The sequence below is a fragment of the Bos mutus genome, chromosome 18 (assembly GCF_027580195.1).
Source record: "Bos mutus isolate GX-2022 chromosome 18, NWIPB_WYAK_1.1, whole genome shotgun sequence".
In the NCBI taxonomy this organism is placed as follows: domain Eukaryota; kingdom Metazoa; phylum Chordata; class Mammalia; order Artiodactyla; family Bovidae; genus Bos; species Bos mutus.
Window position 1 is genome coordinate 5730274 of NC_091634.1, and position 18347 is coordinate 5748620.

The 18347-nt window shown below is 51.2% G+C and overlaps 1 protein-coding gene across 3 annotated transcripts; it reads left to right on the forward strand.

Annotated features, from left to right (window-relative positions):
• Positions 1–8308: 8308 nt before the first annotated feature.
• GALP (galanin like peptide) lies at positions 8309–17933 on the forward strand. 3 transcript variants are annotated; one of them, XM_070387300.1, is made up of 8 exons: positions 8309–8782; positions 11475–11587; positions 12157–12331; positions 12491–12539; positions 13530–13610; positions 15279–15353; positions 16869–16953; positions 17476–17933. In XM_070387300.1, exons 3-7 carry the CDS (start codon positions 12215–12217, stop codon positions 16922–16924), a joined length of 378 nt encoding a protein of 125 aa, XP_070243401.1. In that variant the 5' UTR covers positions 8309–8782; positions 11475–11587; positions 12157–12214; the 3' UTR covers positions 16925–16953; positions 17476–17933. The 3 variants fall into 3 exon arrangements, with proteins under 3 accessions (XP_070243401.1, XP_070243402.1, XP_070243403.1); XM_070387301.1 differs by having other exon boundaries at positions 16869–16942; XM_070387302.1 differs by lacking the exon at positions 12157–12331.
• Positions 17934–18347: the final 414 nt, after the last annotated feature.

The following is an 18347-nucleotide window of genomic DNA, read 5'->3' on the forward strand; positions in this document are numbered from 1 at the left end:
CCGGAAAGTGATTCCGCTGGGCAGCCTGATAACATCATGCCGCAGTGTTGAAAAACAAGACATCCAACCCCGGGCTCCTCTAACTCCTTGCAAGTGAAACTGAGTCGGGCCAACAGTTGTTACGGAGAGGGGTTGGTTCACGACTCCTGCCAAGTCAGAGGTTAACCTGAGCACAGCTAGTTAGGTGTGGGGCCACGTTTACTCTGTCTGGTGGAGGAGGGCACCCGGGTGTGGAGGGCCACCCTCTGGGCAGGGCATGGACCAGGTGTGAGCAGCCACGTTTCTTCAGCACCCTGCTCCGCCAGCCGCATGGCCTTGGTCCTTCCAATCCTTACAACAAGCTCTGCATCCTGGGGGTCTGTGGTAAAGGAGCCCAGAAAATCCTCAACCCAGCATTGAGATCTATTGGTATGAGATTTTTTGTTTGCTTTGTGTGTGTGTTCTTTTACATTTTTTTAAGTTATGAAAGTATGATAACACATTTACAGGAGACTTGGAAAATACAGAACAAGGTTACTTGGAGTTCCACTTGTTCAGTCACTCAGTCATGTCCAACTCTGTGACCCCATGGACTGCAGCACGCCAGGTTCCTCTGTTCTTCACCACCTCCTCAGAGTTTGCTCAAATTCATGTCCATTGAGATGGCGATGCCGTCCAACTATCTCATCCTCTGTTGCCCTCTTCTTTTGCTTTCAATATTTCCCAGCATCAGGGTCTTTTTCAATAAAAAATTCCACTGTGTATTACTGTTATTTTTAACTAGGTAAATTAATATTTTCATATGGAGCTTCAATATCAAACTCTCAAAAATTAATGGAATGAATAGACAAAGAAGTAGAAGGATATAGTAGACCTGAAAAGCACTATGAACCAATTCAACATAATCAAGATTTAAATAGTTTTCACACAACAGTAGGATACAAATTCTATTCAAATTCCCATAGAGTGTAAACTAGGAAACACTGGAACATATCCAGGGATATAAATCAAGTTGCAAAAATTTTATGATCTAAAGGTATTGAAATCATAGAGTCCGTTCTCATCACTGTGGAATTACGTTAGAAGTCAATATCAAAAGATGTTCAAGAATAACCCATGTATTTTCAAGTGCAATGTAACATTTACCAAGAGGGATCTTTGACTTAGCCATTGAAAGCCTCAGTGAAGCTAGAAGACTGAAATGAAAACACATAGAGGCTGATTACAGAGAAGAAAGCATTTAAATATGAGATGGATGAGGTTTTTAAAAATCAATAGTTACAGCTTTATACTGAATACTACCTGAAGCCAGAGGCAATGAACTAGAGGTACTCACAGAATCACTTTTTCTTTAAAACACTATGAGGAGTGGGTGGGGGGAGCCAGCAGCTGGGAGAAAGATAGAAATGTAACCAGATCTATAGTATGACCCCACTGCACTCACAAAATGACACAGCAGATTTTGAAAGAGTCCATAAAAGAACTAAAACAAGCAAACAAAACCCAGGTACAACCAGGTCATCAGAGAGGAGACAAAGTCCGCAGACCTGCAGAATTTCCCACAATCGCACAGTTGGCCAGTGAGACACGAGGATGTCTCCAACTGCCTCTCCCTGAGTTAGGGCAACAACAGAATGCTGACCCCCAAGTCCCCTCTTTTCTCGGTGTGAGATGGTGAAAGCGAGAGGGGGAAAGCGGGGAGTGTTGGACCCACACTGGGCGATTTCTGGGCAGGAAAGGGAGAGGGCGTGTTAATCAACCCAGATCCCCAACCCCAACAATCACACACCTGTGTCCTTTAGAGGCTTTATTGTGATCCCTGGATCTTGGTCCGGGATGAGGAAGGAGGGATCGAGGGAGACACTGGAGCGTTCAGCACAGTGGACAGAGGTGTTTGCTCGAAGCTGAGCCCCAGGGAAGAAGGCTGCCTGCCGCCGCACACCCCAGAAGTCTGTCCTCGCCTCCCTTCTCAGGCAGAAAGAGAAGGGAAGCTTCAGGGAGACTGTGTAGCGCGTGAGGACCTCCTATTCGCTGCTCTACTGTACGTGTTGCTGCTGTGCAGGCACTCCGTCGTGTCCGACTCTTTGCAGTTCCAGGACTGTAGCCCACCAGGCTCCTCTGTCCATGGGATTCTCTAAGCAAGAAGACTGGAGTGGGTGGCCATTTCCTTCTCCAGGGTATCTTCCTGACCCAGGGATCAAACCAGGGATCGAACCCACATCCCTACGGCTCCTACGTTAGCAGGTGGGTTCCTTACCACTAGGGCCACCTGGGAAGCCCTTTATTGTGTGTATGTGCAGAGAATTCTCTGATAAGACTGAAAAGACAAATATGGCTCTAAAATTTTAAATCTTAGCAGACTTTGACGAATGCGAAGTAGCTGGACCACACATCACACGAACATGGGATTTTAGAAACTGCCCAACTCAAAAGAGGGAAAACGTAAAGAGTATAATTTGAAAAGTTACAGGCCCCCTATGTTCATAGCAGCAGTATTCACAATAGTCAAGACACGCAAGCAACCTAAATGTCCACCAGCAGAGGAGTGGGTAAAGAAGATGTGGTCCATATATACGATGGAATACTACTCAGCCATGAAAAAAAGAATGCAATCATGCCATTTGCAGCAACGTGGGTACGACTAGAGAAATGAGTGGATTAAGTCAGGTGAAGAGAAATACCAAATCCATATGAAATAACTTATATGTGAAATCTAAAATATGACACAAAGGAATCCATCTTTGAAAGAGAAAGAGACTCATGGACATAGAGAACAAACTGGTGGTTGCGGGGGAGAGGGGGCTGGGGGAGGGCTAAAGTGGGAGGTTGGGATTAGCAGACGTAAGCTTTTATATATAGGATGGATACACAGCAAGGCCCTACTGTATAGCGCAGGGAACTATGATAAACCTACGATAAACCATAATGGACGAGAGCTTTTAGAGTATTGTGCATATATACACACAAAGAACTGACTCACTGGAAGAGACCCTGATGCTGGGTAAGACTGAGGGCAGGAGGAGAAGGCGGCGACAGAGGATGAGATGGTTGGATGGCATCACCAACTCAACGGACATGAGTTTGAGCAAGTTCCGGGAGTTGATGATGGGCAGGGAGGCCTGGCGTGCTGCAGTTCGTGGGGCTGCAAAGAGTCGGACACGACTGGGCGACTGAACAGCAACAGTGATGGCAGTAGGGTATAACTGAGTCGTTTTGCTGTATAGCCTAAACGAACACAGCATTGTAAGTCAACTATAGTTCAGTAAAAAAAGGTTGGAAAAAATGTCCACAGCTTCTGGCCCACTCACCCGTTAAAGGCTAGGCCATGCTGTCTCCTGAACTCTGCGTCCTGGCTGCTGTCGGCTTCGGGACCCCGGGACGCGCCCACCTTTGCAGGCTCCAGGATGGATCAGCACGACCCCCCTCCGCCCCCCGCCTGACGTCACTCCACTTGAGGCCCCGGCGTGAAGGCACGATCAACACCAGCGAAGCTTTTCACAGGCTGCCCTCAACATCCTGACCCCTCCTGGACTCCACCGCATTCTGACTCACCAGCTTCTCACAGAAATGTGCTCTGGGGGTCAGCTAGGAAATGACGCTTCCTGACCACGGGTTGCTCTCCCGCTGTCTCTCAGACATCTTGCCCCTACTGATAACACGATTGTCAGCCTCAGCCACCCATCCTTGTTTTAAAAATCCACCGATTTCTTTGGCACTGGCAATGCTCACGTCTTTCTCACTAAACTTCTCTCAAAATAGGTGACTCTCCCAGGCGGAGTGGGGACCTTCCCATAGTGCTGGCGGTATGGCAGACTGGTCCCCTATTGTTGAAGGTAATTTGGAAATATATACTAAGAACCTCAGAACGGAGACTTCCCTGATGGTCCAGTGGTTAAGACTTCAAGCTTCCAACACAGAGGGCTCAGGATTGATCCCTGATCTGGGAACGAGGTTGAAGTAGGGGATAGAAGGGCCCCTGGCCCAGACAGCTGATATTTGCCAAATGGGGCAAAACTGAAGTTTATGTCTTCAGCCAGACAAGAACCATGCCTGTTTCCCTTCCTCCACTGATACGGAGGGAATAACTAACGGGGAAACGAGCTGCAGCAAAAACAGAAATGAGTGAACAGAATTTGCACACAAGAGGCCTGCAAGAGTTAAACAATCTTGCTTCTTCTTTAACTGTTATTAGCAAATACAGTCTTCCCAGGTGGCTCAGTGGGCAAAGAATCTGCCTGCAATGCAGGAGACCCAGGTTCGATCCCTAGGTCAGGCAGGAAGATCCCCTGCAGAAAGGGATGGCAACCAGCTCCAGTATTCTTGCCTGGAAAATGCCACGGACAGAGGGGCCTGGCATGGACAGAGGGGCCTGCTGGGCTACAGTCCACAGGGTTGCAAAGAGTCCAGCAGGATTGAATGGCTAAGCACACGTTCACACACACATTCTCTCTGACCCTTGCTGTCTTTCTCTCTTTCTATGTGTTTTTTCCTTCCGTCCATGCATCTGTGCAGATATCTAGCTATGTAGCTACCTAGCCGTATCTCCTATGAGATATAAGAGCTCTATCTCCTTTGAGTACTCCCTAAGTAGCAGTTGTTATTGTTCAGTCGCTAAGTCATGTCTGACTCTTTGCGATCCGACCCCATGGACTGTAGCCCACCAGGCTCCTCTGTCCATGGGATTCTCCAGGCAAGAAGACTGGAGTGGGTTGCCATGCCCTCCTCCAGGGGATCTTTCCAACCTAAGGATCAAACCCAAGTCTCCTGAGTCTCGTGCATTGAGGTGGGTCCTTAACCATCTGAGCCATCAGGGAAGCCTCGTCTATTATCTGTCAATTATCTGTCATCTCTTTCAGCTATATATCATCTATCAATTACCTCTCATCTATCAGCCATCCATCTACCAACCTACCCACCCCTGTCCACCCTGTCTTCACCTCCCTGTGTTCTCTCAGTATGCTAAAGTAGGAGACGGCAGACAGAAAATCCAGCTGTTCTTCCTGCTCCCTGCTGCAATTTTCTTTCCTCGGTCTTTCAATGTACACCTTCATCCTAATGTAGACACTTAAATATATTATTTGTTGGGACCAGACTAAATCCTCCTATATCACTTCTTCAAGTACTTGATAGAAAGCCAATGGAGTAAATGAACAGTTCCTTTGGATGTTCATAAGTGTTCCCAGCAGAAGTAAAAGTGCGTGCGTGTGTGTGTGTGTGTGTGTGTGTGTGTGTGTGTGGAGGGTGGGGGGCGGGGAGGAAGTCTCTCCCTGATGTTTTTGTGTTTTTTTCCCATGTGCTTAGGCTCAGAGTGATCAATATACCAACATGGCATCCTTAGGGGGTTGGCATACTCTGCCACCCCCCGGATGAAAGCACTGAGGGCCAGTCACTGTTGTTAACCTTGGCCTTGTAAGCCCCCTCCCCCCGACTCATGAAAATTTAACTGTAACCGTGGGGGCGGGAGCTGTAATCTCTGAGGAAGCCTTGGCGGAGGTCTGAGTCAGCCAGCCCAACTCAGGGTGTTTCCTGACTTCACACACCATCTCTTCCTTGACCCCGTGGTGGTTCACGGTGGGCTGGCTAATCGCCACGTGTTTGTGAACGTCCTGGTTTCCCCCCTTGGCTGATTTCTCATGCATGCCATGTGTGTGTGTGTGTGTGTGTGTGTGTGTGTGTGTGTGTGCGTGCGCACGGGGGGAGAAGGCACTCAGTTACGCTAGATGAGTATGTTCTAGAGGTCTGCTGAACCCCTGACTGGAGTCCTCAAGATTTTTCAAGAGGAGAGATCTCATGCAAAGAGTTCTTTATTTTTGTTAAAATTAATTTTCACTGGAGTAGAGTTGATTTACAGCGTTGTGTTGGTGTCAGGTGTGCAGCAAAGTGCGCCAGTTATATATATACACATTGGTGTTGTTGAGTCGCTCAGTCGTGTCCGACTCTCTGCGACCCCGTGGACTGTAGCCCGCCAGGCTCCTCTGCCCAGGGAATTCTCCAGACCAGAAGACTGGAGTGGGTTGCCATTCCCTCCTCCAGGGGATCTTCCGGCCCAGGGATCGAACCTGTGTCTCCTGCGTTGGCAGGCGTGTTCTTTACCTCTGAGCCCCCTGGAAGCCCACGCATATACACATAGCCACTGTTTTTTAGGACTCTTATATAGGCCGTTGCAGAGTACTGAGCAGAGTTTCCCGTGCTGTACAGCGGGTCCTTACTAGTTACCTATGTTATATATCGCACTGCGATATATACTTTTGTAAGTAGGTCTATTTGTAACATTTTTTTTTCCTTTTTTTAGATTTCGAATCTCATAACGGGAGGTATTCTGAACACACCCACCAAACAATAACAAAGGGACGCAGGAAACTCTGGGAGGTGCCGGATCGTCCTGGGCTTGGCTCCCCCTCGTGGTGGCAGGGGGATATAACAACTCCTAGGGCTTGGGGAAGGAAATGGCAGCCCACTCCAGTACTCTTGCCTGGAAAATCCCATGGATAGAAGAGCCTGGTAGGCTACAGTCCGTGGGGTCGCAAAGAGTCGGACACGACTGAGCCACTTCACCTTAGGGCTTGGGGGCTGTTTAAAGGAAGAGATGGAGAGACACGGGCTTCCCTGGTGGCTCAGCCAGTAAAGAATCCGCCTGCAATGCAGGAGACCTGGGTTCCATCCCTGGGTTTGGAAGATCCCCTGGAGAAGGGAATGGCTGCCCACTCCAGTATTCTGGCCTGGAGAATTGCACGGACCCCAGTCCGAGTCAGACACGACTGAGCGACTTTCACTTGGAGAGATATATGTATGTATGCAAATCCATATTCAGAGCCGTATCTGTACAGAGACATGCTTCTGAAAACTGTCGCCAAAAAAGCAAGGAATTCTGTGTTAACCTATATGAGAAAAGGCTTCCCAGGTGGCTCGGTGGTAAAGAATTCGCCTGCCAATGCAGGAGACCCAAGAGACATGGGTTTGCTCCCTGGGTCGGGAAAATCCCCTGGAGGAGGGCATGGCAACCCACTCCAGTCTTCTTGCCTGGAGAATCCCATGGACAGAGGAGCCTGGCAGGCTACAGTCGATGGGGTCGGGTCGCAAACAGTCCAGACACAACTTAGCGACTGAACAACAACTGCTACTTGGGGAATACTCAAAGGAGATATAGCTCTTATAGGAGATCCGCTAGGTAGCTACCTAGCTAGGTATCTGCACAGATGCATGGATGTCCACACATATACACACATCCACAGACGTCCAGCTGTGTCACAGAAATGTAAAGTGACATGTCCCCCACATCATCCGGGTTGTGTGTGTGTGTTTGTTTGTTTGCGTGAGATGCAGACCCCATGGCTTCACTTTTCACGGCACTGGTCACGCAGAGAAGCGGGTCCGCCAGGTTCAGATCAGCCGGTTTATCCTCGACAGCCTCCCCCGCTCCCGCTCTTTTCCAGCAGAGCCATTTACACCTCCTTGTCACCTTCTCCCAATCGGAACACCACCCCCTCCCCCCAGATGAGAAGGGAAGGAAGCCGGGAAGAGGGGAGAGGGAGCCACCCGGGGGAGGCGCGCACTAGGTTTCCGGGATGCTGTTTCTCACCCTCCTCCTCGCTGGGGGTCTTGCTTTTAAGGTTGAGGCAGGCGGGAGTGGTCTCCCGGCTAGCTCAGTCGGTAAAGCCTGAGCCTCTTAAAAGCGAGGCAGACGGGCATGGCAGTCCAGAAAGGTCTGCAGTGGGGGTGGTAGGGCTGGGGTAGAGATGAGGACCTGGAGCAAGGACCCCCGAGTCCGGGCTGAACCCGGGCTCTTCATCTCAGAGCCAGGACATCGAGTCCCGCGAGGACCCCAGGACGGTCGAAAGCCCGGGAGCAGAGCCAGCGGGCCGGGCCCCCTTCCCTTTGATTCCGGGGTCTTTCCTCTGGAAAACTGCTGCTGTCCCGGGGCCCAGAGGCAGAGAAAGGAACGGACAGATGAACGGAGGAAGCGAAACGGAGCGGGAGAGAGACCAAGCGCACACCCACCCCCCCACACACACACACTCTTCATTTGTTCATCCAGCAACATTTGTTCGGTTCTGGGGACCGTTTTAGGGGTTGCCACAGGGTTTCCCATCCTTGTACTACGGACACTGGAGGTCCAGTGGTTCTTTGCTGGGGGTGGGGGCTGTCCTCTGCCCCGGAGGATGCAGCATCCTTGGCCTCCACCCAGTGGATGCGGAAGCGCCCTCCCGGGTCAGGACGCGCGGAAGAGCCTCCGAGCCCGGCCGAAGGGGCCCGCCTGGCTAGCGCCGCGTGCTGGCGACTCCCAGGACGTGACCGCCCCCATCCCCGGGCCCCGCCGCCCCCGGCCTGCAACGAGCTTATTTCCCGGTGTGTGGCGAGGAGAGACGCTCCACAAACACGGAAACAGGTGGCCCGGGTGCCCCGGCAGGTGGAGAGAAGTCAAGGGCGTGCAGAGAACCCAGAATACCCCGCCTCCCCAAGCCCCGTCCACCGCCCCCTTCCCGCTAACGCCGACACCAGGCGGAGGTGGGCTGGGGGTCCTTGGATAAATGCGGAGCAAACACCTCGGGTTGCGGGGTCTGCGGGGGAAACGGGCAGAGAAATCTTCCTTCCGGGAAGCATCCTTGTCCTGACCTGAGAAACCCCTCCTGTGGGCGGGCGCTCCGCTCCGCCTTTCTCCCCCCACGCCCTCTCCCCGTCTAGTCTCCTCCGGCTTCCCTCCGCCCGCCTCTCCTCCTCGGGCATAAAAGCTGGAGTCTCTCGGGAGCTGGGACCCAGACCGGCCGACAGGAGAAAGGTGGCGGGGTCTGTCCACTCCAGCGAGGTGAGACCGAGGCGGGGAGGCTGGGGTCCTGGGAGGATGGAGATGCAGGCGGGAGGGGATGCGGAGAAGGGGAGGGGGAGGTGGGGAGGGACACAGGTGAGGCAGGGAGGGGGCTGGGGCCAGTGAGGAGGCGGCGTTCCAGGGCTGGGGGCGGGTTAGCGAGTGGATAGGGGAGGCACGGTGGAGGTCCGTGGCCCTGGTTTTTATTTGGAGGATGAGTGAGTGCTTTCCAAGGTTGTGTTGGTTTCTGCTGTGCGGTGACGGGAGTCAGCTATATGTGTACATAGACCGCCTCCCTCTTGAGCCTTCCTCCCATCCCACCCCCATCCCACCCCTCCAAGAAGAAGGTCATCATAGACCACCAAGCTGAGCTTCCCACTGGCTATGTGGGGCTTCCCTGGTGGCTCAGACGGTAAAGAATCCGCCTGCAATGCAGGAGACCTGGGTTCGATCCCCGGGTCGGGAAGACCCCCTGGAGAATGGAGTGGCTACCCACTTGGGCATTCTTGCCGGAAAACCCCATGGAGAGTGGAGCCTGGTGGGCTGCAGTCCTTGGGGTCGCAAAGAGTCTTGAGCCTTCCTCCCACCGCCTCCCCCCTATTCTTCCCCTCTAGGACATCACAGAGCCCTGGCTTGAGCTCCCCACTAGCTAGCTATTTTACACGTGGTGGTGTGTATCTATGTCAGTCTTACTGTCTCAGTTCAGGCCTCTCTGGTTCTGAAACGGGTCACTCATGCACTGCGGGGTTTGGAGGGGCATATTCTATGTACTATGTACTATGTATCAGGGCTTCCCTGATAGCTAAGTTGGTAAAGAGTCCCCCTGCAATGCAGGAGACCCTGGGTCGGGAAGATATGCTGGAGAAGGGGATAGGCTACCCACTCCAGCCACTCCCTTGTGGCTCAGCTGGTAAACAATCCGCCTGCAATGCGGGAGACCTGGGTTTGATCCCTGGGTTGGGAAGATCCCCTGGAGAAGGGAGAGACTACCCACTCCAGTATTCTGGCCTGGAGAATTCCATGGACTGTGTAGTCCGAGACTCAGACATGACTGAGCAACTTTCACACTTGCACACACACTTACATTCTATGTACTGAATATCCTGTTACTTACTTACTTTGGGATTCTCCCTCCACCAACTCTCATTTTACTTAAAGAAATGTGCTCCACATAAAGTTAAAAAATTCAGAAGTGTTCGTTTTAATTCTTGATTATATATTTATGACCCAAAATGTAGAGATGAACCTTCAGTTAACAACAGGATATCCTGCACTTTACAGTATATTAAGAGACAGAGAAAGATAAGTACTGTATGATTTCACTTACATGTGAAGTGAAGTGTGTGTTAGTTGCTTAGTTGTGTCCGACTCTTTGCAACCCCAAGGACTGTAGCGTGCCAGGCTCCTCCATCCGTGGGATTCTCCAGGCAAGAATACTGGAGTGAGTACCCATTCCCTTCTCCAAGGGATCTTTCCAACCTAAGGATCGAACCCTGGTCTCTCAAATTTCAGGCAGATTCTCTACCATCTGAGCTACCAGGGAAGCCCACTTAAATGAAAAGTGAAAGTGAAGTCGCTCAGTTGTGTCCGACTCTTCACGACCCCATGGACCCCCCTGTCTATGAGATTTTTCCAGGCAAGAGTATGAAATGGGTTGCCATTTCCTTCTCCAGGGGATCTGTCTGACCCAGGGATCGAACCTGGGTCTCCCACATTGCAGGCAGACATTTTACGTCTGAGCCATCAGAGCCTCAGACCCACTTACGTGTGGCATCTTAAAAAAAAAACAAAACCCCACAGAAGCTCAACCCAGTACTCTGTGACAACCTCGAGGGGTGGGATGGGAGGGAGGGTCAAGAGGGAGGGGACATGTGTGTACCTATGGCTGATTCATGTAGCTATATGGCAGAAGCCAATGCAACATTGTAAAGCAATTATCCTCCAATTAAAAATTTAAAAATAAAAGTTTTTTTTAATTTTTATTTTTTTAAATTATGAAAGTATGATCACACATTTTACAGGACACTTGGAAAATACAGAACTAGGTTACGTATAGTTCCACTGTAATTACAGTTTTTTTTAAAATAGACAAATTAAGATTTTTAGTTGGAGTTTCAATATCAAATTGTCAAAAATTAATAGGATGAATAGACAGAGAAGTAGAAGGATATAGTAGACTTGAAAAGCACTATGAACCATTTCAACATAATTAAGATTTATACAATTTTCACATAACAGCAGGATACAAATGGTATTCAAGTTCCCATAGAGTATAAACCAGGAGACACTGGAACACATCCAGGGACATAAAACAAGGTGCAGAAATTTCATGGTGTAAAAGTATTGAAATCACACAGTCTGTGCTTCTATCACTGTGGAATTATGCTAGAGATCAGTATCAAAAGATATTTGAAAATAAACCACATATTTTCAAGCGCAATGTGACATTTACCATGAGGGATCTTTGGGAAAAAAATATAAATTTTGAGGGGAAAAAAAAAAACCCACAGAAATTTCTGAAGGTGGTGGATACATCTATTGCAATGATGGTGTTATCGGTGAAAGGTCATGTCCACACTCACCAAGAGGCATTCTTTAAACATGTTTCATGTTTTTCTTTTTTTTTTCGTATCAGTTATACCCCAATCAAGCTGCAAAATTAGCAAATAACCCCCCTGCCCTTTCTCTGCAGCATTCCGCAGCACCCAGCCCTCCAGCCCTGAGATGCCTCAGTCTGTTCGCCTGCTCCTTCTTGCGGTCCTCCTCAGCCTGGCCGAGACTCCAGCCTCTGCCCCTGTCCACGGGGTGAGACCCACCTGTCACTGCACACCTGTCACTGCCCTCCCGGGAAAGGAGCTCTAGCTTTCCTGGCTGGGCAAGAGGGACGTCCCTAGCGGTCCAGTGGTTAAGACTCTGTGTTTCCAATGCAGGGGGTGCTGGTTTGATCCCTGGTCTGGGAACTAAGATCCCACAGGCCACACGGTGCAGCCAAAAATTTAAAAAAACATTTTTTTTTTCCTTAAATAAGAAAGACTGAATTCATCACTCTGGTCCAGGGCGGGGGTGGGGGGCGGGTTAGAACAGATCACAGGTGGAATACGAGGGGTCAGGGCTCAGCTTATCCAAAGCAAAAATACCCTAATGATTAGCGTTGGCCCAGAGATGCCCAAAGCTGCCTTCTAAGGCAGAGCTTCCCAACAATGTAAACTTTGAGTGCTGTAGCAAGCAGGAGAGTCACCTGGAGGGGCCCTGTATCTTCATTTTGCACTGGACTCCCTACATCAGTCCTCAGAACCCACGCTGGCATAGAGTAAGCCCACAATAATTTTAGTCACTCAGTTGTGTCTGACTCTTTGCGACCCCATGGACTGTAGCCTGCCAGGCTCCTCTGTCCGTGGGATTCTCCAGACAAGAATCCTGGAGTGGGTTGCCATGCCCTCCTCCAGTACCCTCCAGAGGATCTTCCTGACCCAGGGATTGAACCTGTTATCTTCCCGACACAGAGACACAGAGATTGAACCTGCGACTCTTAGGTCTCCTGCACTGCAGGTGGGTTCTTTACTGCTGAGCCACTGGGGAAACACAGATTAAGCCAAACGACTTCACAGAGTGGTGACTGAGCTGGGCGGTGTGCTGACCCAGGTCCTCCCAGCCGTGCAGACTGCACTTCCCATCTCTCTGAGCCTTGTCTCTCTCATCTCTATCTAGGGGCGAGGAGGCTGGACCCTCAACAGTGCTGGCTACCTCCTGGGTCCCGGTGAGTGACTCTCCATCCCTGCCTGGCGCCTGTGTTCGCAACTCGAAACTCCCAGCCCTATGGCCCCCCGCCCCCAAAGCCCATGGGCTTGATTTCCAGACCGGTCTTGGGGGTTAGTCTAGGGAAGTGATGTGCGCCGGGATCCCGGAGCCAGAGCGCTGGCTTCAAGTCCCGGCTCTGCCCCCGGGGGCGGGTGTGCAGCCTCCACGCCTCAGCTCCCCGGCCCGTGACAGCGGGCGCAACGCTGTCCCCACACTGCGTGAGGGTCAGACAGACCGGAGCACTTCCTGCCACGATCCCCTGTCCCCTCTGCCCGACCCTCCTCCCCATCTTCACTGGGCGCTTGCTGTACCACTGGAGACGTGCTCTCGTGCTCTCGGGACAGTGCAGTCGGTCAGGCACCAGGAAGTGTGGCAGAAACCATTCGAGGTTTGCTGCAGACGCAGGTGGGCTCAAGCCCCAGTTCTGCCACCTACGGGTTGTTTGTTGTTCAGTCACTCAGTCGTGTCTGACTCTTTAGACCCCAAGGACTGCAGCACGCCAGGCCTCCCTGTCCATCACCAACTCCCGGAGTTTACTCAACTCATGTCCATCGCGTCGGTGATGCCATCCAACCATCCCATCCTCTGTGTCCCCTTCTCCTGCCTTCAGTCTTTCCCAGCATCAGGGTCTTTTCAAATGAGTCAGTTCTTCGCATCAGGTGGCCAAAGTATCGGAACTTCAGCTTCAGCATCAGTCCTTCCAGTGAATATTCGGGGTTGATCTCCTTTAGGGTGGACTGGTTTGACCTTGCAGGCCAAGGGGCTCTCAGGAGTCTCCCCCGGCTGGGGTGGGGGGTGGGTAACCGGGCAGGTGTCTGTCTCTCAGAGCTGCGCCCCCGCCTGGTCAGCCCGTGCTCCGTCCCTCGCCCGAGCGGTGCTCTGGGACCACCGGCTGTGTGTCCTCTCTGCCTCTAACGACCTCCTGGTCTTGCTTCCCCACCCCTTGCAGTGCTCCCCCCTCCCCCGAGGGCAGACAGAGGCCAGAAGGAGAAGACGACCCTGGGGATCCTAGACCTGTGGAGAACCATTGGTGAGTAAAGGCAGGAAAAGGAGGGCCCACCCCATCCCCTCACTCTGCCCCACCTGCCGGCTCTGGTTTCAGAAACCCGCTGTGTGTGGGCTCCCTCCTTTGCTCTGACACTCACGAGTTGAGGGAGCCTGGGAGACTGACTGGGGCTTCCCTGGGAACCCACCTGCCCACGCAGGAGACATAAGAGACATGGGTTCGATCCCTGGGTCGGGAAGATCCCCTGGAAGAGGATATGGCAACCCACTCCAGTGTTTTTGCCTGGAGAATCCCATGGACAGAGGAGCCTGGCGGGCTACGGTCCATGGAGTCGCACAGAGTTGGACACGACTGAACGACTGAACACGAGAGAGTGATGCTGTTTGTTTCAAACGCCTAAAACGGTGTTATGAAGCCTCCTCACAATTCTGTAGTGTGGTCAGTGAGACTGCATGGAAAATTCCTAGCAGAGGGTCTGGCAGATGGTGGGAGCCAGGTGAGTGTCGGTGGTTCTAAGTATCTCTTTGCAGGGCCCCCCATCCACTTCCTCTTTGCTCAGCCCCGATCCTGTTTACCTCCTCGTCGTGCCTGGCTGGGTACCATCTCTGAGACTCCCCTCTCCCCCTTTGGCCTCTCAATGGAGAGAACCCTGGGGGCATGTGGCCTCGGGACATGTGGGTAGACACAAGAAGGCTCAGGGCGACCTGAAGGGAACCTGCTCTTCATCACCACCTACCAGATGCGGGCACTTAACTGTATCTCGGGCAGAGTTGCTCAACCTTAGCGCTGTTTACATTTGAGGCTGAACCGCTGTGTGTCAGGGGATGTTTAATAACGGATGCTTTTCAACTGTGGTGTTGGAAAAGACTCTTGAGAGTCCCTTGGGCTGCAGGGAGATCCAACCATTCCATCCTAAAGGAGATCAGTCCTGAATATTCATTGGAAGGACTGATGCTGAAGCTGAAGCTCCAATACTTTGGCCGCCTGATGCGAAGACCTGACTCATTTAAAAAGACCCTGATACTGGGAAGGATTGAAGGCGGGAGAAGGGGACGACAGAGGATGAGAGGGTTGGATGGCATTGCCAACATGATGGACACGAGTCTGAGCAAGCTCTGGGAGTTGGTGATGGAGAGGGAATCCTGGCATGCTGCAGTCCATGGGGTCGCAAAGAGTCGGACACGACTGAGTGAACAGCAACAACGGGTCTCCATTCATTAGATGGTGGTAGTTCCTCCAAGTTGTGACAACCAACAATGTGTCTGGAAATTGCCAAATATCCCTGGGTGAAGGGGGTGAGGGACTGGGGAGGAAGTAGGGGGCATTGGTTGGCCCCTAGATGAGAACTGCTAAGTAGTGTATGATTCCAAGGAAATCAAGGAAGTAAAACCAGCACTGCCCTGGTTAAGAATCCGCCCTCCAACGCAGAGGACACACGTTCTGTCCTCTATCCGGGGAGACCCCACGTGCCACGGAGCCACGAAGCCCAAGCTCCGCAATAAGAGGAGCCCCCACACCGCAAGGAAAAGCGGCCCCCATCCGGCACAACCAGAAAAAACCCTTGCAGCAACAAAGACCCAGCACAGCCCAAAAAATAAAGACAGAATTAAAAAAAAAAAAAAAAAACCCGCACAGCGCACAGTCCCAAACCGAAAACCCCAAAGGCTTACTGACGTGTGTCTCTCTTCCTAGACGGCCTCCCCTACTCCCAGTCTCTGCTGGCCTCCGGGAGTCTGGGGGAGACTGCTGCCAAAGCAGAGACCGGAGGTAAAGACTGGGGAACTGTGAGAGGTGGGGCGGGGGGAGCGGGGCTGGGAGGCTCGGGGAGGCGGGAAGGACCCTGGGCTCACCCACGGGCCCCGCACCTATAGCCACAGGCCCTAGCCCCAACCTCACGTGCTCAGCTTCCTGTCCCCCTCTAATTTCAAACAGTCCCTGGCGTTTCCTGACACTCTGGCCCGTTTCCAGCTATGACCCCACGCCCGGACCTTGGCCCCCTCCCCCAGTATCACCCTCCAGTTTAGCTCTAGCTGAGATGTGAACCTCAATCCCTCCCTCTGACCTCGAGGTTCACTCCAGCTTGACCTCTTTCCTAAATAAGATCTGGGGACTTCCCTGGTGGCCCAGTCGCTGAGACTCCAAGCTCCTAATGCAGTGGCCCCTGGTTCAATCCTTATTCAGGGAACTGCATCCCACGTGCTGCAACTGAGAGTTTGCATGCCGCAACCAAAAAAAAAAAAAAAAAAAATCCTGTCCACAGCAGTGAGGGCTTCCCTGATAGCTCAGTTGGTAAAGAATCCACCGGCAATGGGGAAGACCTGGGTTCGATCGCTGGGTTGGGAAGATCCCCTGGAGAAGGGAAAGGCTACCCACTCCAGTGCTCTGGCCTGGAGAATAGTCCATGGGGTCACAAAGAGTCGGGCTGAGCGACTTTCCATTTCACACAGCAGTGAAGATCCCACATGCTGCAACTAAGACCCAGCACAGCCAGATAGATAAATATCTTTTTTTAAGTAAAATAAATAAGATCTTTGTTTCCAACTTTTACACTCTGAACTCTGTACTCATCCTCAAAGGCTTCCCAGGTGGTATGAGTTGTAAAGAATCCACTTGCCAGTGCAGGAGATGTAAGAGACTCGGGTTCGATCCCTGGGTGGGGAAGATCCCCCGGAGGAGGGCGTGGCAACCCACTCCAGTGTTCTCGCCAGGAGAATCCCATGGACAGAGGAGCCTGGTGGGCTACAGTCCATGGGGTTGCAGAGTCAGACGCGACTGAGTAGGCACATGCACACTCATACTCAAACATGATCTGTCCCAGCTTTGGTTTCTGAGTTTCTTGAAACACTGGGTCTGTTCACTCTAGGATCTTGGCACCCAGTCTTGCTTCAATCTAGAAAGCTCTGTTCCTTTTTTAAATTTTTGACTGTGCTTTGCCCCTTGCGGGCGGGATCTTAGTTCCCCGAGCAGGGATGGAACCACAGCAGTGAAGGAACCAAGTCCTAACGACTGGGCGTCCAGGGAATTCTCTAGGAAGTTCTGTTTCTAGAGTTTTGCGTGGCTAGATCCTTCGTGTCATTCAGAAACCAGCTTAGTCATCACCTCTTCCATATAATGGTCACCTGCCCGTTTGATCTGACATTAATCTATTTCTCTCTGTCCCACATTGCAGGCAGATTCTTTACCATCTGAGCCACCAGGGGAACCCACTTACTAGCAGCATTTACCACGATATGATTCTCCCTCCTTCATAGTTTTACCTACTTATACTCTGTCTCCTTCCAGGAAAATCTAAGCTTCGTGAGAGTGGAGAGACCTTCTCCGTCTTGCTTACTGCCTAGTGCGATGGATGGTGCATGGTGGGTGCTCGGTAAATATCTGTGAAATGAATGAACTAAATTAACCAAGTGCAGGCTCACATACCACTGACCCAGCCGACCACAGACAAAGCCAACGATCAAGCCCCAGCTTTGCCTGCCGTTCTCAAGTTAGATTTTTAACCTCAATTCCACCTCCTTCGATCCCAACCTTATTTTGGGACATGCTTTGACAAGTATCTGGTGGAGGACTACTAAGCCCAGACAGGGGACACCTTCTGATTCACTGCTTCCCACTGCAAACTCGGCTACACTCTGGCTCTTGAAAACACTCCCCAGCATCACCATGTACCATCTCCAAATGGGAGTGCAAGAGGAAAGTAGGCGGGTAGGCGAATAGGAGACGGCAGAAGAAGCAAGGGCAGAGAGGAGGAGCTCTCTGTCCTCGAGAGAGTTGTCAAAACTGAGGTGAACCGAAGAGAGGTTCCTCTCTTGGGTCACCACAACACTCAGAACCTGGCTGGGGTAGCGGTGGGGAATGGAACCATTCAAACTGGCGTCTTTCTCTTGCACAGATCCAGGCGTGCTCGGCCAGAAAGTCCTCAAGGAGGAAGATGCCTGGGTTCCTAGATGTTCCCAGACTTCTGCTCCAAACCTTTGCCCCTCTGGCTCTTTCTGAAACCCTGTGTCGTCACCCTCTACTGAGACTGAGATCGTGAAATTAAAATCTCAGGAAGAAAATCTGAAGCACTGGGAGAATTGTTTGTTTTTTTTTTTCAATCTGCTGCTGCCAAGTCGCTTCAGTTGTGTCTGACTCTTAGTGACCCCATGCACTGCAGCCTACCAGGCTCCTCCATCCACGGGATTTTCCAGGCAAAAGTACTGGAGTGGGTTTTTTTTTTTTTTTCCAATCTACATTGGTTGAATCCACAGATATAGAACTTACTAATCAGAGGATAGGCTGTATTTCTTTGTCTTCTCTCTCTCTTTTTCGATTGAAATACAGTTGAAATATAAATTATATTTTATTTTCAGTATTCTTGCCTGGAGAATCCCATGAACAGAGGAGCCTGGCAGGCTATGGTCTGTTGGGTTGCAACGAGTTGGACACCACTGAAGCGACTGAGTACCCACTTGAGCATTTAAAGTAACTGTATTCTTTTGGAATTATGAACTGTTAGGTAATGTAATATTAATGCCCATTTGAACACTGAGATTCTAGGGTGTCTCTGCTTGAAAAGATTCTTCAAGGTAGCACTCTTTCATCCCACCTGGCTCTCCTCCAGCAGAAATTAAGAGAGCTCATTTGGAGCAGAATGGAGATAATGAAGTATTTCTTTTCAAAGAATCAGCATTTTCTTCTATTAATTAGCTTGGGAATTTGTTGGGGGCAGCAAACTCAAGGATGATATTGTAATAGATATTGGTGTCTGGCTGCTCGCACTTA